This window comes from Mauremys reevesii, linkage group 3, assembly GCF_016161935.1.
Source record: "Mauremys reevesii isolate NIE-2019 linkage group 3, ASM1616193v1, whole genome shotgun sequence".
NCBI lineage: Eukaryota > Metazoa > Chordata > Testudines > Geoemydidae > Mauremys > Mauremys reevesii.
Genome location: NC_052625.1, coordinates 78,491,849 through 78,514,066, shown reverse-complemented (window position 1 = coordinate 78,514,066; position 22,218 = coordinate 78,491,849). Strand labels below are relative to the sequence as shown.

The following is a 22,218-nucleotide window of genomic DNA, read 5'->3' as shown; positions in this document are numbered from 1 at the left end:
GCGCCGCGCGCCCCTAGCGGAGAGGGAAAGCGAGGCCGTTACGGGCGTGAGCCAACAGGCTTCCCAAAGGCCCCGCCCCGGGGGGTGGAGCCGTGCGCGTACATGGGCACCGAGCCGGGCTAGTTCTGCTCCGAGTCCCTGCCCGCCTGACGCCTTGGCACGGCGCTGTCAGGGGGCGGGGCTGCCTGGCTATCCCCAGGCGCTGCTGGGCCCCGCTAGCCGCCCCCTTGCCGTGGGGAGCGGCGGCCACGGGGCGCGCGCCCCTGCCCGGGGGGAGCGTTGGCGCGTCCGTGGGTTTCCCCGCCCGGCCCGTCAGGGGCCGTTCGCCCGAGCAGGGCCACAGGGCGGGGAGACCTGCCTCTCGATCCCTGTTAGGGTGACCAGGCAGCAAGTGTGAAAAATCAGGACGGGGGTGGGGGATAATAGGAGCCTATATAAGAAAAAGCCCCAAATGTTGGGATTGTCCCTATAAAATTGGGACATCTGGTCACCTTACTCCCAGTCTCTGGAACGAAGGAACGTGCCTGTGGCAAGAATCAGTGGAGCAGTCTCCTTCCGCCCCGAAGGTGCAGTACCAACACCATAGCCACAGCGGAGGGGCGGGTTCATTTTATTGCCCTTGTTAGTGGCTGGGGTTTATTTAATATAAAGCCATGGTACACCCACACCTTGAATACTGCGAGCAGATGTGGTCCTCCCCCCATCTCAAAAAAGTTATATTGGAGTTGGAAAAGGTTCAGAAAAGGGCAACAAAAATGATTAGGGGTATAGAATGGTTTCCGTATGAGGAGAGATTAGTAAGACTGAGACTTTTCGACTTGGAAAAGAGGTGACTAAAGGGGGATATGATAGAGGTCTATAAAATCATTAGTGGTATAGAGACAGTAAATAAGATAGTGTTATTTACACCTCATAATACAAGAACAAGGGGCCACCAATTGAAATTAATAGGTAGCAGGTTTAAAACAAACACAAGAAAGTATTTTTTCACACAATGCACTGTCAACCTGTGGAACTCCTTGCCACAGGGTATGGTGAAGGCCAGTACTATAACGGGATTCAAAAGGGAGCTAGATAGATTATTGGAAGATAGGTCCATCATTGGCTATTAGCCAGGATGGGTAGGAGTGGTGTCCCTAGCCTCTTGTTTGCCAGAAGCTGGGATTGGGTGACAGAGCATGGATCAGGACAGGATACTGGGCTTGATGGGTCTTTGGTCTGACCCAATATGGCTATTCTTATGTTCTTATTTGGGTTTCTGATGGCTTTGCTAAATTTCTGCCCCTTTTGACAAATGCGCAGGAGCAGTGTGACTGGTAAAGGAGCACCTTTAACAAAAGGCACTACTGCATAATCTCGGGCTGGCCACTGGTTCACTGTTTTTGCCATCTGACCTAGGACAAATCTATTCCAGTATTTCTAGCGCTTTTGTCAGCCTGAAAGTGACTCTAGGACTGGAGTCTGTGTAAAGAAGGATGACCCTGTAGTAGCATGTGGAACAAAACAATTCTCACCTAAATACCTACTAGACAATGGAAAATAGAAAGTATTGTAATGAGGCGTCCTTCAAGAACGAACTGTAAAAGGAAACATCACAATCTGTCACTAACATCTAAGGTCTTCAGAACCAAGGGACAATTCCCTTCCTCGGTCATGTTTTGATTGGAGAGAGTTCTCTACTTACGTTAATTTCTTGTTCTGATCATTGTATTTGAATATTCATGTCTGTGTCTGACATGTGAGAAAAGAGGTGTTCCTGGAAATTCAAACAAAATATTCACATTATTACAAATAACCTAAGATGTCAAAACATTTATTTTAAATTATTGGCACCCAATGAATAAACTTTTGATATGGATCCCACTACCAGATGAAGGCAACCTGCTCTCTCTTTATAAAGCTTTTCATTACAAGTTTGCTACATTAGTGTTTTGGGGGAGATGGGGGCGGGGTTTACGACAGAATGTTGGTTTTCCTTTAGATATGAGAAGGATTGAACTGCCTGTTCAATTTTCTCACATCCATGAACTGCTGGGTTATAACAAGACTCAAGGATTCACTTTTTGCCATGAGATGAATTGAAAATTCTGCTCCCTACTTCTTCTGAGTCTCCAAATAGGGAGATGATGTTGCCCTTCTTCAGCAGCCAGGATTCTCATGGAAGTTTCTGGACCAAATTCAGCTATGTGTAAATTACATGTGGAGCAGGCATTGGCTAGAAAATAAAAATAAAAGGTAAACCCAAAAACTTTTTGGGGGGGAATTTTTGGCAAATCAGTAAGTTACAAAAATGTTTTGGGTTGGACAGAATGTTTGATTTTGATTTTGGGCATTATTTAGCAAAAGCAAAGGAAATTTGGAAATGGAAAGCTAGAGTCTCAAGAGGACTTAGGCACAGATCTCAAAGCCAAAGAGGAACCTCTCCTGTTGAAGCTGATCCACTTGTTTAAATAATTAAACATTATTTTGGTCACAGTGAGAGAGTGACCTTATAGCCTGGCTGTTGAGTACTCACCTGGGATTGGGACAGCTGAGTTCCAATTCCTTCTCCAGAATGGGGATTCAAATCTGGGCCTCCTACTTCGCATGTGAGTACCCTAACCCCATGGCTATTTGTATAAGACCAGGGCTCCTCCTCCTCGGTTTTATGACTGGCACTCTAAGTCTGTTTGGGAATCTATCCCCAAAAAATCAAAATATTTTGTTTAAAAAAAAAAGTCTAACAATCATTTTGACATCTCCATTTTTTTTTTCTGACAATTTGCCAAATTCTATACAAATTCACGAAGTGTTTTGGTCAATCCAAATCTGCAATTTTTTTTTTGGCAAAAAACAAGTTTCAGATGAAAAACTGTGCCCAGATCAAATCCTAACCTAAGTACAAGTCTACATCAAATTGGTAACTGTGTACTCACATTTTTGTTTTGGAATCACAAATGTGAGAAGGACAGGGACACAACTTTCAGTTCTGTCTCACAGCCACAGGCAGTAAGAAGGAATTGCAGGTCAGTTGGCCCATTATTCCCTTTATGCTCTTGGCTGGGTGGATGGGGGTGGGAAAGGTGCAAGGAGACACAGGGCACAGGTGTGGCCCAACAGATACTGCCGGCAAAAAGATTCCAATTTTGAGTTCTTGGGGTGCATGAGACTCACCAAGAGTGGAATGTATATGGACAAACACTTGAAGAAGAATTTTTATTACTTGTGATATGAAAGAAGGAAAAACCTCAAATGATTCAAAGAATCTAGGGAATTTGAAGGCCTGACAGGTAAAAACATTTTTTTCTTGGAATCAGTTGAGATACTGAGCTGTAGAGCATCATATACAGAGAATCACTTTTCAGAATGGAACTTCACACTAATACCTCTAGAGCAATTTATAATACTGAAATTATTCATTAAATTACATGGAAATAAATACAGTAAAGAAAGGAATAATATCTGCATTAGATGGCATGCCTGCCTGCAATATTATTCTACTGCTAATGAGAGTATCATTCACCTTAATGAAAAATGTGTGGTTTCCAGTTTTCCTCTCCACTTTCAAGAAGCAAAAAAAATTCCCATCAGCAAGAAAGCCCCCAAAAATAGAAAAATCAGATTTCTGGGGGAAGATGGATTAGAGAGGAAGATAACATGGAGTAATTAGACCAAAAAAGATACAGGAAGGATAGAATCCTGCCCTGCTTACTTGAGACAGACTTCCACTAAAGCCAGTAAGAGTTTTATTAGAGTAAAAGCTATCTGGCCAAGAAGCAGATGCAGAAGCATAGTCCAGTGGGTGAACTTTGCCCTCAGTTCCACAGGAGCAATTCCCAATGAAACCAATGCAAGTTACATCTACTGATAGGGTAACACAGGCCCATGCTTAACTTTACTACTATGACCAGTCAGTTAAGTCATTTAAATCAATGGGATTTCTCATGGTCCTAAAGTTAAGCATGTGCCTAAGTGTTTGGAGGATCGGGGCCTCAGATGGCAGAATGCTAGTAATTAAAATAGTCAAGTCTTGCTAAACTGCATATTAATTACTTGTTATTTAACAAAGTCTCATTGATAATATATCAGTTTGCACATGCAATAGCATTTTAATCAGATGAGTGAAGTCTGTATGCATAGGATCAAATTCAGACCTGGGGTAAGCAGGAGGATTTCCAGGTATTTCACTGGTGTTCTGCTTTCACCTCATCTGAACTTGGCCAATAGATATTAGAGGTCAGCAAATACCTTAAGCATCTTTTCTTTCACATTTTCAAAATAACTGAATTAAAGTGGATCTAATTCAGTCTTTAATTATACTGATGCTACCTCATTTATGTCAATTTGCCAAATTAATCAGTAGCATGGCTCTGTATAGGATGAATTCAGCCAAATTGAGAAGAGAATTTGGCCCAGTATATTTTTCTCAAAATTATTCCTTACATATTTATTTCTTACAACACAACCAATACAATTAGCTTAATTGATTCTACAGTCTGGTGTCATTTAAATGAACACACTAAAATTACTTAATTAAACTGTTAGAAACAAAATCAGGGATTCACAAACTATGGCATTTTATTTCAGAGGCCTTTGTTTACATTTGTACAATATATTACATAATTCTCCATTGTCTGCAGAACCCAATATATATTTTATAGCTTTTTTCTATAAGCTTTTCCTTCAATGTTTGTCAACAAATTTTTACAGTCTTGTACAAATCTGAATACTTTGAAACCATTTTCAATAAAATCAGTTACCGTAAGCACACACTACGAAGACTGAAAACGCTTTTCTTAGAAAAGTCGAATGTAAAGGATTCTGTCACTCTAGCATCTACAAACAAAACCTTTTGAAATTACATGTTGTATTGCCAAAAAACAAAGAAAAACATGCCAGCCCCTTTTTCCCCCAGCCAAAAGAAGTACACGGAACTACAATTAAAACAGTAAAACAATCTGTACAATAAAGTACTGTGTATTAACAGTGCCAGGTATTAAATAGCTTGAATGAACACTTCCGCAATATACAAATGTCTTACAAAGATGTATAATTAACAGGAGAGAGCTTGGGATTCATACAACATAAAATCAATATATGTGAAAACAGTTTTGAGTTGGTTTTGGATTTTGTACAAGGCATTTTTAAAAAAAGAATTATGTCTAACACTCAGCTAGCTATTTATATTAAAAACAACTATCCTTTTGTGGCAGTGTTCATATCAGCAACCACAAACTATATTAACACAGCTTTCTCCTTCTTGAAGTCCTCTCTGTTACAGCTCGTAATAAAATAAGCATTACAAATGAAATATTTGTTGCTTTAAGGGAAAAGAAACATTTACAAGAAAACACAAAAATATAACTGTTATAATCCATTATGAATAAATATACACTTTAAACTGGCTAAATACAATCTTTATACATTGTTTAAGATTTAATACAGTTTGATAGCCATTTTCTTCCTTTTGTCATAATGTATTTTATCAAAATTAAAAAAAATACTGATTCATAGAAAAATGGCAAGTACAGTAGTTCCATTCCAATTAATGGGTTATTACAACCCACAGTAACCTATTAGCCTAATTCAAACCTGTAAACATTAGTCAGTCTTTTTAAAAGAGAATCTTCATATTTGGTTATCAGGACTGATGTCAAACATCCTACTAACTGCAGGTTTTGAATTTAATACATGTGCTTGACTTATACAATTAAAGCCACTATGAGGTGACTTAGAAGTTAAAAAACAATTAGTTTGTACAAATGAAAATAGGTTCAATATTTGTCATAAATAAATGGAAAAATATCAAATGTTCCAGCTTTAACAAAATACCAGGGAATACACGTACAGTAAGCCTTAACACATCAATTAGGCCCATCCAACAACTGTATGCTTACTGTACTGTCTCTACAGGCAGTGAACAGCCTCTCCATTTGCCACAGTGGAAGGCCTTCGAGTCACTAGACGTACAATTCCCAGACAAGTTGGAAACAATTATTGCTTGAGGAAAAGCAGTTTGTTGTACTTTTTCTTCATAAAAGTGCACTTAAGTGCAAAGTTAGCTTGTCAAGAAACAATTTTTAAATACAAAATAGTGCTTGTCTGAATTTTGTGCCACCGTGCAGTATAAAAAAAGTGGCCCTCAGCAGCCATTAAGTGCAAAGTGCTTTGGCAAGTCCTGCTGTCACCTGCACTCAACTGACATCCCATTTTGTGATGAACTTGACATAGATGGTTCTGCTAAAGTTAACATAACTGCAGCTGTAATGGAACTGGAGGAAGGTGAGGAAGAAGATGATGATGTAATAGCGGCACCTATGACAAAGAAAAACAAAAAGGTTTAAATAAAGGTACTAAACTAAAATTAAAAAAATACTTTGCATGTACATTAGCAACCTCAAAGCAGATAATAAACATTAAAGGGACACTATCAACTTAAAATCTAGCTAGTTAAAATAATAAAAAGAATTAAAAGTAGTTTAACCTGCTCCCAAGCGCCCCTGCCAATTTTTGTGATTTTTACCATCATGTTATAACAAGAGGAGTGCAGATAAGAAGCTAATTTTATTTCGTGGCTCTTGTCACATGCCATTAGTGTGGGGTTAACAAAAGGTTCTAACCCTGTCATACAAGAAGGGTCAGTATCCACTGACTCCAACAACTACTACACAGTTTTTAATTAATAATTAATTATTTACAATTTCTTGTTGTTGTGTGAAAGACCAAGACAAACAAGGAAACTGAATGTATGGTCCATTATACAGTACTACATTACTATAAATTACTATTACTATAAGGTGGGTACACAACTGGTTGAAAAACCATATTCAGGGAGTAGTTATCAATGGTTCACTGTTACACTTGGAGGATACATCTAGTCGAGTCCCACAGGGGTCTCTCCTGGGCCTGGTACTATTCAATATTTTCATTAATGACTTGGATAGTGGAGTGGAGAAATGTGTTTATAAAATTTGCAGATGACACCATGGTGGGAGGTGTTACAAGCACTTTGGAGGCCAGGATTAGAATTCAAAATGACCTCAATAAGTTGGAGAACTGATCTGAATCAATAAGATGAAATTCAGTAATGACAAATGCAAAGTACTATACTTAGGAAGGAAAAATCAAATGCACAACTACAAAATGGGGAATAACTCGCCAGGCAGTAGTCAGCGGCGTAGCCAGATTCTAACATCAGGGGGCGCGAACACATAAAAAAAAGGCACCACCTGACATCAAATTACTAATTACATACTTTTAAATTTGTTATACATATTTATTTTGTACTTAAAATAAAAACACCAGAATGATCCAGCCACGGAAGCGTTTGCACAGCCGGCATTTCGCAGGAGAACTTTAGATTATACTTGGATATACTTTAGATTCTAGAAAGTAAATGACAATACAGTAGTTTATAATTGCCGCAGGTTTAAAAAAAAAAATACTGGCCATTTTTTCCAGTTACTAATTTCATTTTAAAATCAATCAATGAAATGCACTTTATTTATAATAGATCATAATACTAAAGTGTGACCAAGTGGAACTGTTCTTAATGTCTCCTCTGAATACTGTGTGGGTGCCTCAGTTTCTGGCTGACACTCTGTCTCCTGGCAACTAGCGTCTGGGGCCCTTCCCCCCTGCAAGAGGATGCTAAAGGTGTGGGAGAACAAAAAGGTCAGGTGAACTCCTGGCCTGGGAAAGGAACTCAGCAGAGAAGGAGGGGCTGGAGGGGGTTTCAGTTTGGAGCTGGCTGGGGATGTGGAGTGAGGGCGGACGTGGGTGTCTGGCTCACTGCCCACCCCCCCACCCCCAGGATGGATCCGGCTGAGGGGTCCTGTTCCCTGTACCTACAAGCTCTGTTTTAGACCATGTTCCTGTCATCTAATAAACCTCTGTTTTACTGGCTGGCTAAGCGTCACGTCTGACTGCAAAGTGGGGGTGCAGGACCCTGTGGCTTCCCCAGGACCCCACCTGGGCGGACTCGCTGTGGGAAGCGCACGGAGGGATAGAGGATGCTGAATGCTCCAAGGTCAGATCCAGGGAGGTGAAACTGTGTAAGATTCTTGCCCTGAAGACAGTCTGCTCCGAGAGAGGAGGCTCCCCAGAGTCTTGACTGGCTTTGTGGGGAGCAGTTCCAGAGCATCGCCCGGGGACTCCGTGACATAAAGTCACCAAAAAGGCATGACAGATACAAGTTTTATGAGAATTGGTGAGCAAAGATCTTGTAGCTCTTCGGGGTTGGACAAAGCAGTAATTTCCCTTAAAGTAGCTTTATTCATGGGGGGGGAGGGGTTAAACAAAAGACACCTCTACGACACAGGTTGGCAGTCTAACATTTTTGAAACACTGAGTACTGAAAGTTAGGGGTTTTAACCAATTTAAGCTGTACACAGACACACACACACAGCTTAATTTGTGCAAGGGTTTGCCAAGGCTGAGTCCCAGCACCTGTAGGCTTGGACACTCATAGCCCTGGTACCTTTGGGCTTGCTGCGTCAGTTATGAAAGTAAAAAAATTGCTTGAGCCCTGGCACCTTTCATTACGAATTAAGCCCTGATCTAGCGACATTTATTATTCTTTTTAGAGCCTCACCTCGTAGAGGCCTGTGAGTATGTGAGAATCTCAGCTATCATTAACAACAACAAATACAAGATACTAGCCCTCATGGGAGAGGGGCAAAGCTGGAAAACAGGAACTCTAAAGCTCAAAAACCAGAAGGCAAATAAAAAGAACCCCAATTGTATTATATTTTAAAAGCTCATGATTTTTAAGCCAATCTTGGGATATTTGAGGGCTTGCCTCATGATTTTTTGAGTGCTTGGATTAGCACTAGTAAGGGAATCACTTGCTTTTCAAGGCCATCCAGGATATATCCCTATGAAAAATCGAGGACAAAGGTTATTGTTGGGAGACCTGGCACCATAAGATGTTGTGTGGCAAGTCACAGGCACTGCTCGGAAACCAGGAAAGGTGAAATCCTGCCCCTTCCCCTATTAAAGTCAAGGGTAAATCCCGCACTGATCAGCACAGACAGAGACAGGCTCCCCCCAAGCGCTGGAGCTGGTCAAATGCTTGATGGGCAGCAGTGTCCTAACGCACCACCTCAGTGCAGGACATAGGGGCCCCAAAGGGGCTTAATACAGGCCAGGTGGCCTGGGGACAGAGTCAGCCCAGCTCCCCTCTCCACTGACCTTCCTGCAGCCCCGCCAGCCCCACCCGGATTGGAAACGAGCACTGCAGGAGTTGTTTCCAGCGGGGACAGGCTGGGGGAACGTGCTCGGGCGGCAGCAGGAAGGAGGCTGCGGTGCGGGGTGGCGAGTGTGGCGTGTGCGGGGGCTGCAGGGACCCGAGCCGCCCCGGTCCCCTCGAAGCCCCGCCAGGCGGAGGCTGCAGGGCAAGGAGGAGCAGGGCAGGCAGGCAGGCACGGGGTGATTGTGCAGACGCTGCAGGGTGAGACCTTCAACTTGCAGTGGCAGCGTGCTGCCTCCACGAGCCTGCTGCTCCTCAGCCCCCTCCCCTGCCGTGCTGGGGCGATGCGCTGCCGCCCCTTCCCCTCCTGGCAGAGCCCTCCCCTACCTGGGTGGCATGCGCCAAGTGGGGCTCAGCTTAGTGAGCCGGGCAGGTGGGAGCCTCCTCCTCCTCCTCGCCGGGGAGCCAGGCAACCAGCCGACGCCGCCTGCAGCCCCAGAGCGAGCGAGTGAGCCGGGCTGGGGATGAGGGGGGCAGTGCAGAGCCGAGAGCCAGCTGGTGGCTGCACGCAAAACCGGGTTCCGGACTCCGAGTCCAGAGCCCAGTGCTGGCTGCACGGAAAAGGTGCCACTTTTGGAGAATGTGCTCAGGGGGAGCAGCCGTCCCCCCTGTTACCGCCCCAGCTATGCTACTGGCAGTAGTACTGCTGAAAAGGCTCTGGGAGTTATAGTGGATCAAAATTTTAACATGAGCCAAGAACATGATGAAGCTGTGAAAAAGGCTAATATCATTCTTGGGTATATTAAGAGGAAAGTCACATGTAAGACACAGGAGACAATTGTCCCACTCTACTTGGCACTGGGGAGACCTCAGTTGGAGTACTCTGTCCAGTTTTGGGTGCTACAGTTTAAGAAAGATGTGGACAAACTGGAGAGAGGGGAGCAACAAAAATGATAAAAGGTTTAGAAAAGCTGAGCTATCAGGAAGGTTAAAAAAAGTGGGCATGTTTAGTCTTAAGAAAAGAAGACTTGAGGGGGCACCTGATAGTCTTCAAATATGTTAACAGGTGTACCAAGAGGACTGTAATCAATTGTTCTCCATGTCCACTGAAGGTAGAACAAGAAATAATCTGCTGCAAGAGACATTTAGGTTAGATATTAGGAAAAACTTTCTCACTATAAGGATAATCAAGATCTGGATTAACTTCCCAGCAGAGGTTATATAATCTCCATCACTGGAGATTTTTAAAAATACATCAATCAAACACCTGTCAGAGATGGTCTAGGTATACTTAGTCCTGCCTCAGTGCTGGGGGATGGACAAGATAACCTACCCCTGTTCCTTCCAGCTTTACATTTCTATGACTTCACTGTGCTGTCAAACATACAAAGTGAACAAATGAAGAATAGAGAAGAATACTATTTCTCTCCAATATCTTTCAGCAGTAATAATAGATATTATTTATAACAACAGTAGGTATAACATTTTCAGAGAGAAGTGTGACTTAAGATGGTGTTCCTTTAAAAGTAATTCATTAAGTAATGCCTCTGAGGCTAATGAAGAGCTAATATTTTATAATTTATCATGGAATCATGATAAATGATTTTATAGTAAATTATGATACTTATTTGTAAAGAAAATCAAGCTAGTAATATTGAATTTTGCATACATTTATTAGAAAAAGTTAGTTTTATAATTCTTCAAAAAATGTAGATCCTCTTAGAGAATAAAATAGAATATATCCCTCTGAAAATGTTATTTTCATATGCAGTGCTGTTGACTAAAAATGCTGGATGTCTGACTTGTATTTTTGTGGGATCATTTTTACTTGAATTTTTGAAGAATTTCTAGATATCTATACAAACATTTTGCTGTCAGCTTTCCAAATGCTATTAATGTGAATACCAGCCCAGGACATTGCATGAATTTGCTATACTTCTCAGATGGCTGCACTGAAATCACGAGAAACAGTGTCATGTGGCACTGTCAGGTAGTTTAAGTGCAAACATTTAGGTGTTGTATTTTAAATGATTATATAAACCTAATATTAAATAGAAATGTTTTCATGAATTCCAGTGAAAACCACTTTGCACTTAAATATTCCCCTAGTTTTTATAATACAAACACAGCAATCCTGTGCTAGTGTAGGAAATAGAAACAGATGAACCTTATTAGGTTTTCATTATCTGTACAAGGTGCAAAACAGTAAGAAAGTCAGTATAAATGGTGAAAAGTACATTAGATAATTAAAACTGAAATAAAAAAACCCCCAAACTAATCTGTCATTGTTTAAAAAAAGCCCATTCTGGTAAAGCACGTAAGCAAGTGTTTAACTTTAAGCACGAGTCAATGTGACTACTTATGTGGTTAAATTTAAGCCCCTGCCTAAATGCTTTGTTGGAGTCGAGCCAAAGATGGAAATTTGTTTTTCAAAACATATATGATTTTTTAACCTGACAGTATTCTTTAAAAAAAATAAAGGCTGCATTAGTAGTGAAACAAAGGGAACTCGTATCATTGTTTCTATTGTTGGCATCTATTGAAATGATAAACATACTTGTATGGTATGCTGGAAAAACAATTTTTCATGAAGAGTTACCCAACATTTATGGCAACATAAATGTTACACATGTTACAAAGATCAATCCAAGAAAAACATTCTTTTGGGCTTTTAATTTAACTTCTGGGAAATTAACAGGTATATGCATTTGAAGTTTTTGGCAGATATCTAAGGACCAAATTCTTCAGCTACAATGGGTAATCCCACTGCATGGCTCTAACAGAGGACAGAATTTAACCTCAAGTACTTACTTTCCCGTTCCTTTTTCTTCAAGCGCTTTCTTCTTCGGTCAATGGAAGCTACCTCAGATTTTAAGGACAGGTAATGTTTCCTGATTTCTTGCAGTTTTTCTTGTAGGATTGTTATGCGCTCTGCACTTGTCAGATTTTCCAGGTCAGCTGTGAGTTAAATAACACCTTAGTTAATTATTAATATAGAATTGATCTTTCCACAAAACTTTCTAGCTGTAAATGTTTGGGAGATGTTCAGATCCTATGGGGAGGGTATCGGAAAAGTATCTAGAGGACAAAGCAGCTAAAAACCACAGCAACTTTAGTTGCCATAGAGAGACAAGGTGGGTAAGGTCATATATTTTCTTCTTCAGCTCTGTGTAGCTGGAAAGCTTGTCTCTTTCACCAACAGAAATTGGTCCACTAAAAGACATTATATCATCCATCTTATGTCTCTAATATCTTGGAACCACACGGCTACAACACAGCAAACATCTATCAATACAGATTTTCTCCTCAAACACCACGAGTGGCAGACAGGCAAATATTTTTGAGGGGGAGGGGGGAACAAACAAGGTTTATTGTTTTATCCTTATGAAGATTAATAAGAATTTTTCCATGATTAAATACCAATAACTGAATCCTTAGATGGGCACAAATGAGGTCAAAAACAGATTAAAGTCTGTGGGCATGAGTCTCAACTCACGACAAGCAGAGCTCTGACAAAGACAGTAGCATGGTCATCAGGGAGCCAGTCAGTTATGGCTTCATGATTCTGTAGTACAGTCTGTGCTGGCTCCAATGTGAATTAGAGCATACTAGAGGCTGCTCTAAGTGAGGGACCGTAAAATAACTGAGGATCAGTGTAGCATAACAGAGCTCTTCCTCCTTCCCTATCTACTCCTGATATGCCTCTCCTTCCCCAGGCATTTTATGTTGGGATGTCAGTAGGAACAGGCACCAGCTCTGATGCTTTTACTCTCACTGAGAGTTCTCCTCTGCCAGGGAAATTCACAGCTGACCAGTTATGGTTAAAATTCAACATCTTTGTGCCACCCGAGGTGCAAAAAAGAACAGCTCTTACCCTGTGTCTGATGTGCAGGACGGTAGGGAAGAAGGGAATAAAAAAGCACCCTTATGGGAGCTGTGTAGGAAATCTGCACATCTCATTTGAGCGGACTGGTGAGTGGGGTTTGGGTAGAGCAGGGGCATGATTGCACAGCACAGAGCCACATAGTTACAAACTTCTGAAGGAGAACAGAAAGCTATGTCTACTATTCTCCATCAGCAGCAGAAGTGGAATGTGACCCTGGTGTGATGAAGGAATTATTTTTAATCATGTTTCTTACAGTAGTGCCCAAGGACCAACCAAGAATGGGGTCCCATTGTGCTAGGCACTATACCCACACAAAGTTGCAATGGATCTTGCTGTAGGCTTTGAGATGGGTGTGTGGATTCTGTCCTCTCAATTTCTTCACAGTTTCAGCAAGCAAAGTTCCTTTACTCTGGAGCTTTACTCACAGATTTAGGATTGGGCTCCAAGGGTTTAGAGTCAGATCCTCTGGTCCTTAAAATGACTGAAGATGGCAAGTGAAGAATTCCCTGTGTGTAGGTGAATTCTCTGCTCCTTTTTTATTCATGTGTGCTTGTGGGAGAGGAGAGGATCATGGAGGGTTTTAAGACCAAGACTTAATTATCTGGACTTTTAAAATCAACACCTGGCTCTGAATTGTCCAAAGTTACATTCTAACTTGACCAGTGGAGCTCTTGAAATGGATGTAAAAGCCATACAAAGGTATACAAATGAGACCTCATCACCAAGAAGAGGAAAGTCTTGACAGCTACTTCGGGGTGTGCAGGAAAGCAGTGCCCTTCTATAAAGTTGAAGACATGAAGCCTGAGGGACCTGAACTGAAAGTTGATTTAAAGGCTCCTGATTTCCCAGTTCTATTTTTTAGGAACATAAGGAAGGGGGAGGATTGGCAGAAAAGTCAGAAGGGAGTGAGTACAATTTTAAGCTGCCCTCTTCTCCTATCCCCCTTAAACCCAACTACGCTTTCAGCAGTAGCTTGTAGCCCAACAGCCACTTCTAGTTCTCACTTTACAACAAAAACCTAAAGTCTGAGTTTACAATAGAAACAGAGCTGAAAATGGCTGTTGGGCTACAAGCTACTGCTGAAAGGGCAGCTGGACTTATGGGGGACAGGATGAGGGAAAAAGGGTCTTAAATATGTTTGTTACATTAAAGAAGAGGTGTTGAAGCCTTTCCCTGTATTTTCTGTTGCCCTCTTTTTTTCTCCAGTGGAAGGATAGTATTGCATTAACTGCTTCCTTCCCAAATTGTTTTCTAAAAAAAGGATTATTTAAAAAAAAAAAGTTAAAATGAAGTCACTCTCTAGTACCAGTAAGGCACTGCAGGGTCTGCATTAATCAGCTATTGATGAATTTTTCATGTGGATTAAAGCACATTCACTCCAACTTCATGCCTCACAACACACCAAAGTTATCCAAGAGCAGCTGACTAATAAACAAAATGGAGAAGTTTATTGCTGTAACAGGATATAAATCTGTTCTCGTTCCAGTTTTGCCAAGGTAAAATGGAACACAAAGAAATCTGACTGACTACCAAATCTGGGAAACTTCTGAGTGATCATCAAACGGGGTGGGGGGGAAGGTACACAAGTCAACTTAAACATAAGAAGTATGAAATTCACACCAGTACTGGGCAGTTTGCACAAAAACCTAAGAATGACTTTAAACCCTATGTGTAAAAAAATAAGTGGTATATAAGGAAGTGCACAGGATTAAAAAGTTAATCTTAGAGAAAGATAACTACATTCAGTAACGTTAGGACTGAAAGTAATTCTGAAAGAAAATACTTCAGTATTTTATTTACTATTTCTTACTACAGGAACAAACTAGATCCAGTTTAAAAAAAGGCACTTACACATTTGAAAACTCCATTTATAAACTTTAGGCAAACGATTATTCTGTTCCTTGAGATCAGATTCCTTCTCTCCGTTTTTCCCACATTTTCCTGGAGATTGTGTTCTTGCAGGTGATTTGGTTTGGTGAGACTTCATTCCAGTGGAAACTGATTTTGCTGGCTGAGACTTGGTCATACTTTCACCAGCAGAAAGTTCTTCACTATCACTGCTGTTTGCTGAAGAAACACAAAAATACACAATATAAGTTTATTTTATTAATCAAACCACTAATTCCTCAAGTGCTGGTTCCAAATATCAGAAAAGGGGTTATACCTCTTTTTCAATATAGAAAGGGTAAAATGCATCCCCGGTGAAGAGAGGGAGGTACAGAGTGGGCAGTAGGATCTGAATTGCAACCCATTGTGTGTTGCCTATAGAGGTGGTGCTTGCTTATTTTTATATAGAAATACTGATTGTAAGTAGGCCCAAAAATCTAGGTTTGAAAATTGTCAAGCGAGGCCTGGTAAAATATGAATAAAATGAATCAAGACAATTTAGAGGCAAGCTGAAGATAAGTTAGGACACAACCCCAGGTCATATTGTAAATATGTTTGGTCCTAGCTGGTTTCTACAAGTGTTTTAAATAGTGTTAATGTTTTGGAAAATGCTATTTATATTAATAGATATTGCTATGGCATTTATGCAGATATTAATTATGGTAAAAAAGTAAATTTAATGTTATTAATTAACAAGCATTATTATAATTGATTATAAAAAGGGTAGCACACTAATTTTAGGTTAGGTACATGCAGCCACCACCAAGGTACCGTTAGAGAAAGGATTATGCCCATTCTCGTCATTTAGGTATTGTGCACCCCATAATGCATCGTTTCCTCCTCGAATGTGAGTATAAATGCAGTATAGATTATATTGTAATGCAGGGATGGGCAAACTTTTTAGCCTGAGGGCCACATCTGGGGGGGAAATTGCATGCAGGGCCCTGAATGTAGGGCTGGGGCAGGGGTTTGGGGTGCAGGAGGGAGTGGGTGCAGTGTGCAGGAAGGGGCTCAGGGCAAGGGGTAGGGGCAGAGTGTACGAGGAGACTCAGGGAAGGGGGTTGGGGTGCAGGAGGGGATGCGGAGTACAGAAGGGGGCTCAGGGCAGGGGGCTGGGGTGCGAGGTGCAGCAGGGGGTTGGGATGCTGGCAGGGTGCAGGCAGGGGGCTCAGGGCAGAGAGTGTGGGGTACAGGAGGGGTTTGGGATCTGGCCTGGCGCCGCTTACCTGGAGCGGCTCCAAGGTGGCAGCGGCACACACCAGGGCCAGGGCAGGCTCCCTGCCTGCCTGCCTGCCCTGGCTCCGTGCCGCTCCCGGAAGCAGCCAGCACCCTGTCCCTGCAGCCCCTAGGAGAGGGGGAACAGAGGGCTCCGTGCGCTGCTGTCGCCTGTGGGTACTGTCTCTGAAGCTCCCATTGGCCGCGGTTCCCCATTCCCGGACAATGGTAGCTGTGGGGGGCGGTGCCTGCAGGCGAGGCAGCACATGGAGCCCTCTGCTCCCCTTCCCCCGGGGCCACAGGGACATGGTGCCGGCTGCTTCTGGGAGTGGTGTCACAGGGGTGGCAATCCTGCAGGCTAGATCCAAAGCCCTGACAGTCCAGATCCGGCTTGCGGGCCATACACCCCGTTGTAATGCCTGTTTGCTTAAAAGTTTTTAATTTTATCACTTACTGAGTCATTCACAGTCCTCCACTAAATTAAATTATCTGTAACCGCCCTTCAGGCTCAAACCGTAAATAATTCAGTTTGGCTTTATTTGTTATTTTTAAATTACTAAGAGGGAACATATAAATCTAAGGTTACACATGACCTGCCCTTAAGGTAAGTAAATGGGTAGGTAGTGGGGTATGTGTGAAAAAAATAAAAGTCAAACTTCTGCCGCTGAAAGTCCTGCACAAAAACTGTCTACTTGGGACTTGTGTAGGGAAGAGTGAATTTCACCTCAGAATTGTTCAGGTAACATCACAAACTAAATATTTTAGAGTACATTCAGTAAAGATGTAGCCTCATTTAGAGGATAATGCAGAGCAAATGTCTAGTTTCATAGTGCAGGCAGGAAAATGATCTATATATTCATTAATTAACATCTACTTATGAGGACATCCTGATGTTGCCTCTTCATTTTTTATTTGGTTTACTTTAAAAGTCAGATGTACTTGTGAAGTGTTCTAATTTGCAGCAAATAGTTTAGGTGGATGAATACAGGTCCTGTGTAACTACACTGGTGGTACTGTGAAAATAATAATACCACCTCTAAATTATGTGAAATTGTGTGAAAACTGATCTTGCATAGTATGTAAGTTCACTTTGCATAGTGTTCCTATTCCCCTCCTTAAAATGTACGTATTTCTACACCCCAAAATATTTTCTTTCCTTCCCTCTTTGACAAAAACAGGCCCTGTAAAGTGCCATATGCTTGCAAGTCCCACTGAATTCAATGGGAGCTGAAGGCTTTGAGCACCTTATAGGATCAGTCTGAGAAACAGCATAGCAAGAAATTTTAAATACTCTTGCACTCAGCGAAAACAGCTTCATCATTTTAACATTTATTATGAATTCTCTACTTAGCACATTTTTCTAAAATGTTATCTTTATAGAAACACTTCCTTCACTTGTCATTCAAATACAAGATGTTCTCTAAGTCTAGGTTTCATTTTGCACCAAGTTGCTATACTTACTAGTTTTGCTCTTCTTTTTGTTGTTCACCACTGATGTTTTGTGGCTTCTTTTCTGCTTTTTTGAGGAACCGCCTCCTCCCTGAGCATCTTTAAGTCTTTTTTGACCTGTACAGACTCCAATTTTAACAAATAATTAAATTCTTGGTGAAAATACTATACAACTTTGTATTTCAGGAGTTAAGGCATATTTATCTATATTAAAGCCTCAGGCAGATCCTCTGAGATTTAAGTTTACAGACAATCGTGACTTTTCTTCTCAGCTGCCATTAGCAGGATTTAATTATTTTATGTGTAAACAACAGTAACTGATACTGGGGGTGGGTGAGAAGCAGACAAAGTTTGCTAATAAAAGAGAAAATGTGTTAGATGTTTGCAAGTAACTAATAGGTCATATGATTCAATATAATTTTTCCTGACACACATGGACATTTTGGTGTTCAAGAACTGCAAATTAAACAAGCATTTGTTCAGATGACAAATTTATCAAGATTCATTAAAAGTGAAAGAATCTGAAAAGATCTCCACTTCTCTTTGATAATAATACAGATTTTAAATAACCAACAGTACCAACAATATTATCAGAGTGCATTCATAGAACACGTAAGGCATCAATCAACAGTATCAGGTTGGGGTTTTTTTGGTTGTTTTATTTTTTTTTCAGATGAGATGGGGTAAGTATGAACTCTAAAATTTAGGAATCCCTCTGGCTGGTGAATCAGAAGCATCCAGCAATACCATAATAAAGTAAGATCCCACCATCCTATGAATAAAGTCCATTAACATATGTCAACCATACTCTTCTTTTATAGTAAAAAAAAAAAAAAACACTTAGAAACTCTTCATCAGTGTAATGAGACATGGACAGCATGTTACAGCTTAACTTCAAGAAAAAAAAAATAAAGCCACGATGCATTAAACCTGCTTGAATGATTTTCTGTGGAAATGAAAGTGTTTTGAAGTCTAGCAGACAATTCTGAAGTACCAACAGCCTTTCACATTTTGCCTTTTCCCCACCTCTCTGCTTCTCAGATTTAAAAAGTGAAAGTGAAAAATATTGGTATTTATCGCCGTAGGGAATAAAACTAGAGGAGGAAGGGAAACCTGAAATAGATTCTAGGACATCTGGTTAAAAAAAAAAATCCAATGGGAACTGTAAAGACTCAGAAACTGCCTGATTTACAGATACTATGGGCTCCTGTCGCAAAATCATTTTAAAATTAAGAAAAAGATGGTTACTCTCCTTTGTAACTGTTGTTCTTCAAGATGTGTTGCTCATATCCATTCCAATTAGCTGTGCACGCTTCTGCATGCACGATCGTCGGAAGATTTTTACCGTAGCAACACTCGGTGGGTCGGCTGAGGCGCCCACTGGAGTGGCGCCCACATGGTGCCGGATATATGCCCCTGCCAACTCAGAGCCCCTCAGTTTCTTCTTGCTGGCTACTCCGACAGAGGGGAAGGAGAGCGGGTTTGGAATGGATATGAGCAACACAACTCGAAGAACAACAGTTACAAAGGTGAGTAACTGTCTTTTCTTCTTCGAGTGCTTGCTCATATTGATTCCAATTAAGTGACTCTCAAGCCTTACCTAGGCGGTGGGGTCAGAGTGAGATGTCGCGGAGTGAAGGACCGCTGAACCAAATGCTGCATCACCCCTGGACTGCTGCACTATCGCACAGTGGGAAGCGAAGGTATGTACTGATGACCAAGTTGCTGCCCTACAGATCTCCTGTATGGGCACATGAGCCAGGAAGCCAGAGGACAAAGCTTGAGCCCTAGTAGAGTGGGCAGTAAGGTGCATAGTTGGTACATCAGCCAAGTCATAGCATGCACGGCTGCATGATGTAATCCAGGACGAGATGCACTGTATGGAGACTGGGAGGCCCTTCATCCAGTCTGCCACTGCTACAAACAGCTGGGTCGTCCTCCTAAAGGGTTTCATTCGTTCAATTTGTAAAAGGTGAGGGCCCTGCAAACATCTAGGGAATGCAGCTGTTGCTCTCGCCGAGAAGCATGCGGCTTCAGGTAGAAGACCGGAAGGAAGATGTCTTGGTTGACATGGAAGACAGACACCACCTTAGGAAGGATGGCAGGGTGTGGCTGCAGCTGTATCCTGTCCTTAGAAACACCGTATACGGTGGGTCCGACGTGAGGGTTCGAAGTTCTGACACGCGTCTGTTTTCCAGGAAAGGTACAGAAGCGAGCAAGTGGCCATTGGCTCGAACAGGGAGCCCATGAGCCTGGATAGGACCAGGTTGAGGTCCCACGTAGGGGTCAGATGCTGAATTTGCAGGTACAGACGTTCCAATCCCTTGAGGAACCTGCTGACCATGGGATTGGAGAAAACTGAGTGCCCGTTTTCGCCTGGGTGGAAGGCTGAAATTGCTGCTAGGTGTACTCTGATGGATGAAACTGCTAGGCCTTGCTGTTTCAAGGACAAGAGATAATCTAGGATGGTAGGTACTGGGACCTCCAGAGGGGCAGTATTGCTCACGGCACACCAGCAGGAGAAACGCTTCCACTCGGCCAGATATGTGGACCTAGTAGAGGGCTTTCTGCTACCCAAGAGTACGTGCTGCACCGAGCGGGAGCAACGCAGCTCAGATTGAGTTAGCCATGCAGCATCCATGCTGTGAGATGGAGGGGTTGCAGGTCCGGATGACGCAGTCGGCTGTGCTCCTGAGTGATCAGGTCCGGCCACAATGGGAGTGGAATTGGTGTGGTCACTGACAGATCGAGGAGAGTGGTGTACCAATGTTGCCTGGGTGATCAAGATTAAGCGGGCCTTGTCTCTTTGCAATTTGAGAAGGACCTTGTGGACCAGTGGGAATGGAGGAAAGGCCTAGAGCAGATGGTCTTTCCACGGCATCAGGAAGGCATCCGATAGGGAGCCCGGGGAGCACCCCTGGAGAGAGCAGAACACCTGGCACTTCCGATTCTTGCAAGAGGCGAAAAGGTCTATGTGGGGAAATCCCCACTTCCGGAAAACAGAATGGATAACGTCCAGGCGAATTGACCACTCGTGAGCCAGGAAGGACCTGCTAAGGTGATCTGCCAAGGTGTTTTGGACTCCCGGGAGAAACGACGCCACCAGGTCAATCGAGTGGGCTCTACAGAATTCCCACAGGCAAATGGCTTCCTGACAGAGGGGGGACAATCGTGCTCCCCCTTGCTTGTTGATGTAAAACCTGGCCGTTGTGTTGTCTGTCAAGACTGCGACACAATGGCCCTGAAGGTGTTCGCAGAACACGTGACACGCCAGGCGTACTGCTCTCAGTTCCCGTATGTTGATGTGCAGGGTTATCTCTTGTGTGGACCAAAGGCCCCGTGTGCGAAGGTCTGCAAGGTGAACACCCCAGCCCAGAGATGATGCATCCGTGGTTAGGACTAGGGAGGGCTGTGGGGCATGAAATGGCATCCTCCCACATACGAAGTTCGGGTTCAGCCACCAAGCCAGGGAGGTTAAGACTTCCGTCGGTACCGTGAGTACCGTGTCTAGATTGTCTCGGCCTGGACGGTAGACTGATGAGAGCCAGGCCTGAAGTGGACGGAGGCGCAGTCTGGCATGTCTGGTCACAAAGGTGCAAGGCGCCATGTGTCCCAGTAGACCGAGGCATGTGCGTGCTGTCAAGGTCGGGACGCTTCGGAGGTCATGGATAATGCTCGCCATGGACTGGAAGAGGCCATGCGGTAGGCACGCCTGGACGAGATTTGAATCCAGGACTGCTCCGATGAAGTCTATTCTTTGGGTCGGCTGCAAAGTGGACTTTTCGACACTGAGCAGCAGGCCCAGCTGTCTGAACAAGTTCACGGTGAACTGAACATGGGATTGCACCTGGAGCTCAGATTGACCCCGAATAAGCCAGTCGTCGAGGTACAGAAACACTTGGATCCAATGTCAACGGAGCAAGGCAGCTAAGACAGCCATACACTTCAAAAACACTCTTGGTGCTGTGGATAGGCCGAAGGGGAGGACAGTAAACTGGAAGCGTCATTGACTGACCACAAAGCAAAGGAAGCACCTGTGCGGCGGGTAGATCGCTATGTGGAAGTATGCGTCCCTGGTGTCGAGGGCAGCGTACCAATCTCCAGGATCCAGGGAATGGATAATGGTCCCCAGGGAAACCATGCGGAACTTCAACTTTACCATAAATTTGTTGAGTCCGTGCAAGTCCAGAATGGGCCGTAGCCTCCCCCACTCCCCTGGGAATTAGGAAGTAGCAGGAGTAAAACCCCCTGCCCCTCAGATCCCTTGGAACCTCCTCCATAGCTCCAATAGTTAGGAGCGTCTGCACCTCCTGTAGAAGGAGTTGCTCGTGAGAGGAGTCCCTGAAGAGGGACGGGGAGGGAGGGTAGGAAGGGCGGGACAAAGCAAATTGAAGTTGATATCCACTTTCCACCGTGAGTAGGACCCAGCGGTCTGACGTTACGCGGGACCACGCAGGGAGGAAACAGGAGAGGCGGTTGGTGAAAGGTGGGGAAGGATCCTGTAAGGAGACTGGTGCTTCGCCCTCGGGTGCACCTTCAAAAGTTTTGTTTGGGCCCCGCCAACGCGTGAGGGCCTGGGTTCTGGCCTGTGTGAGACACTTGTACCACGAGA

The 22,218-nt window shown here is 43.1% G+C and overlaps 1 protein-coding gene across 4 annotated transcripts in view; it reads right to left on the bottom strand.

Annotated features, from left to right (window-relative positions):
* Positions 1-4,539: 4,539 nt before the first annotated feature.
* ARID4B (AT-rich interaction domain 4B) overlaps positions 4,540-22,218 on the bottom strand; it is a 158,502-nt gene continuing 140,823 nt past the window's right edge. For 3 of the 4 annotated variants that reach the window (XM_039531486.1, XM_039531484.1, XM_039531487.1), the window contains 4 exons: positions 17,619-17,732; positions 14,907-15,122; positions 11,981-12,127; positions 4,540-6,294 (listed from right to left, as the gene is read on the bottom strand). In XM_039531486.1, coding sequence (XP_039387420.1) covers positions 6,164-6,294; positions 11,981-12,127; positions 14,907-15,122; positions 17,619-17,732 — 608 coding nt within the window. In that variant the 3' untranslated portion in view covers positions 4,540-6,163. The remainder of the gene's footprint in view (positions 6,295-11,980; positions 12,128-14,906; positions 15,123-17,618; positions 17,733-22,218) is intronic. The other variant, XM_039531485.1, reaches the window with a different exon arrangement.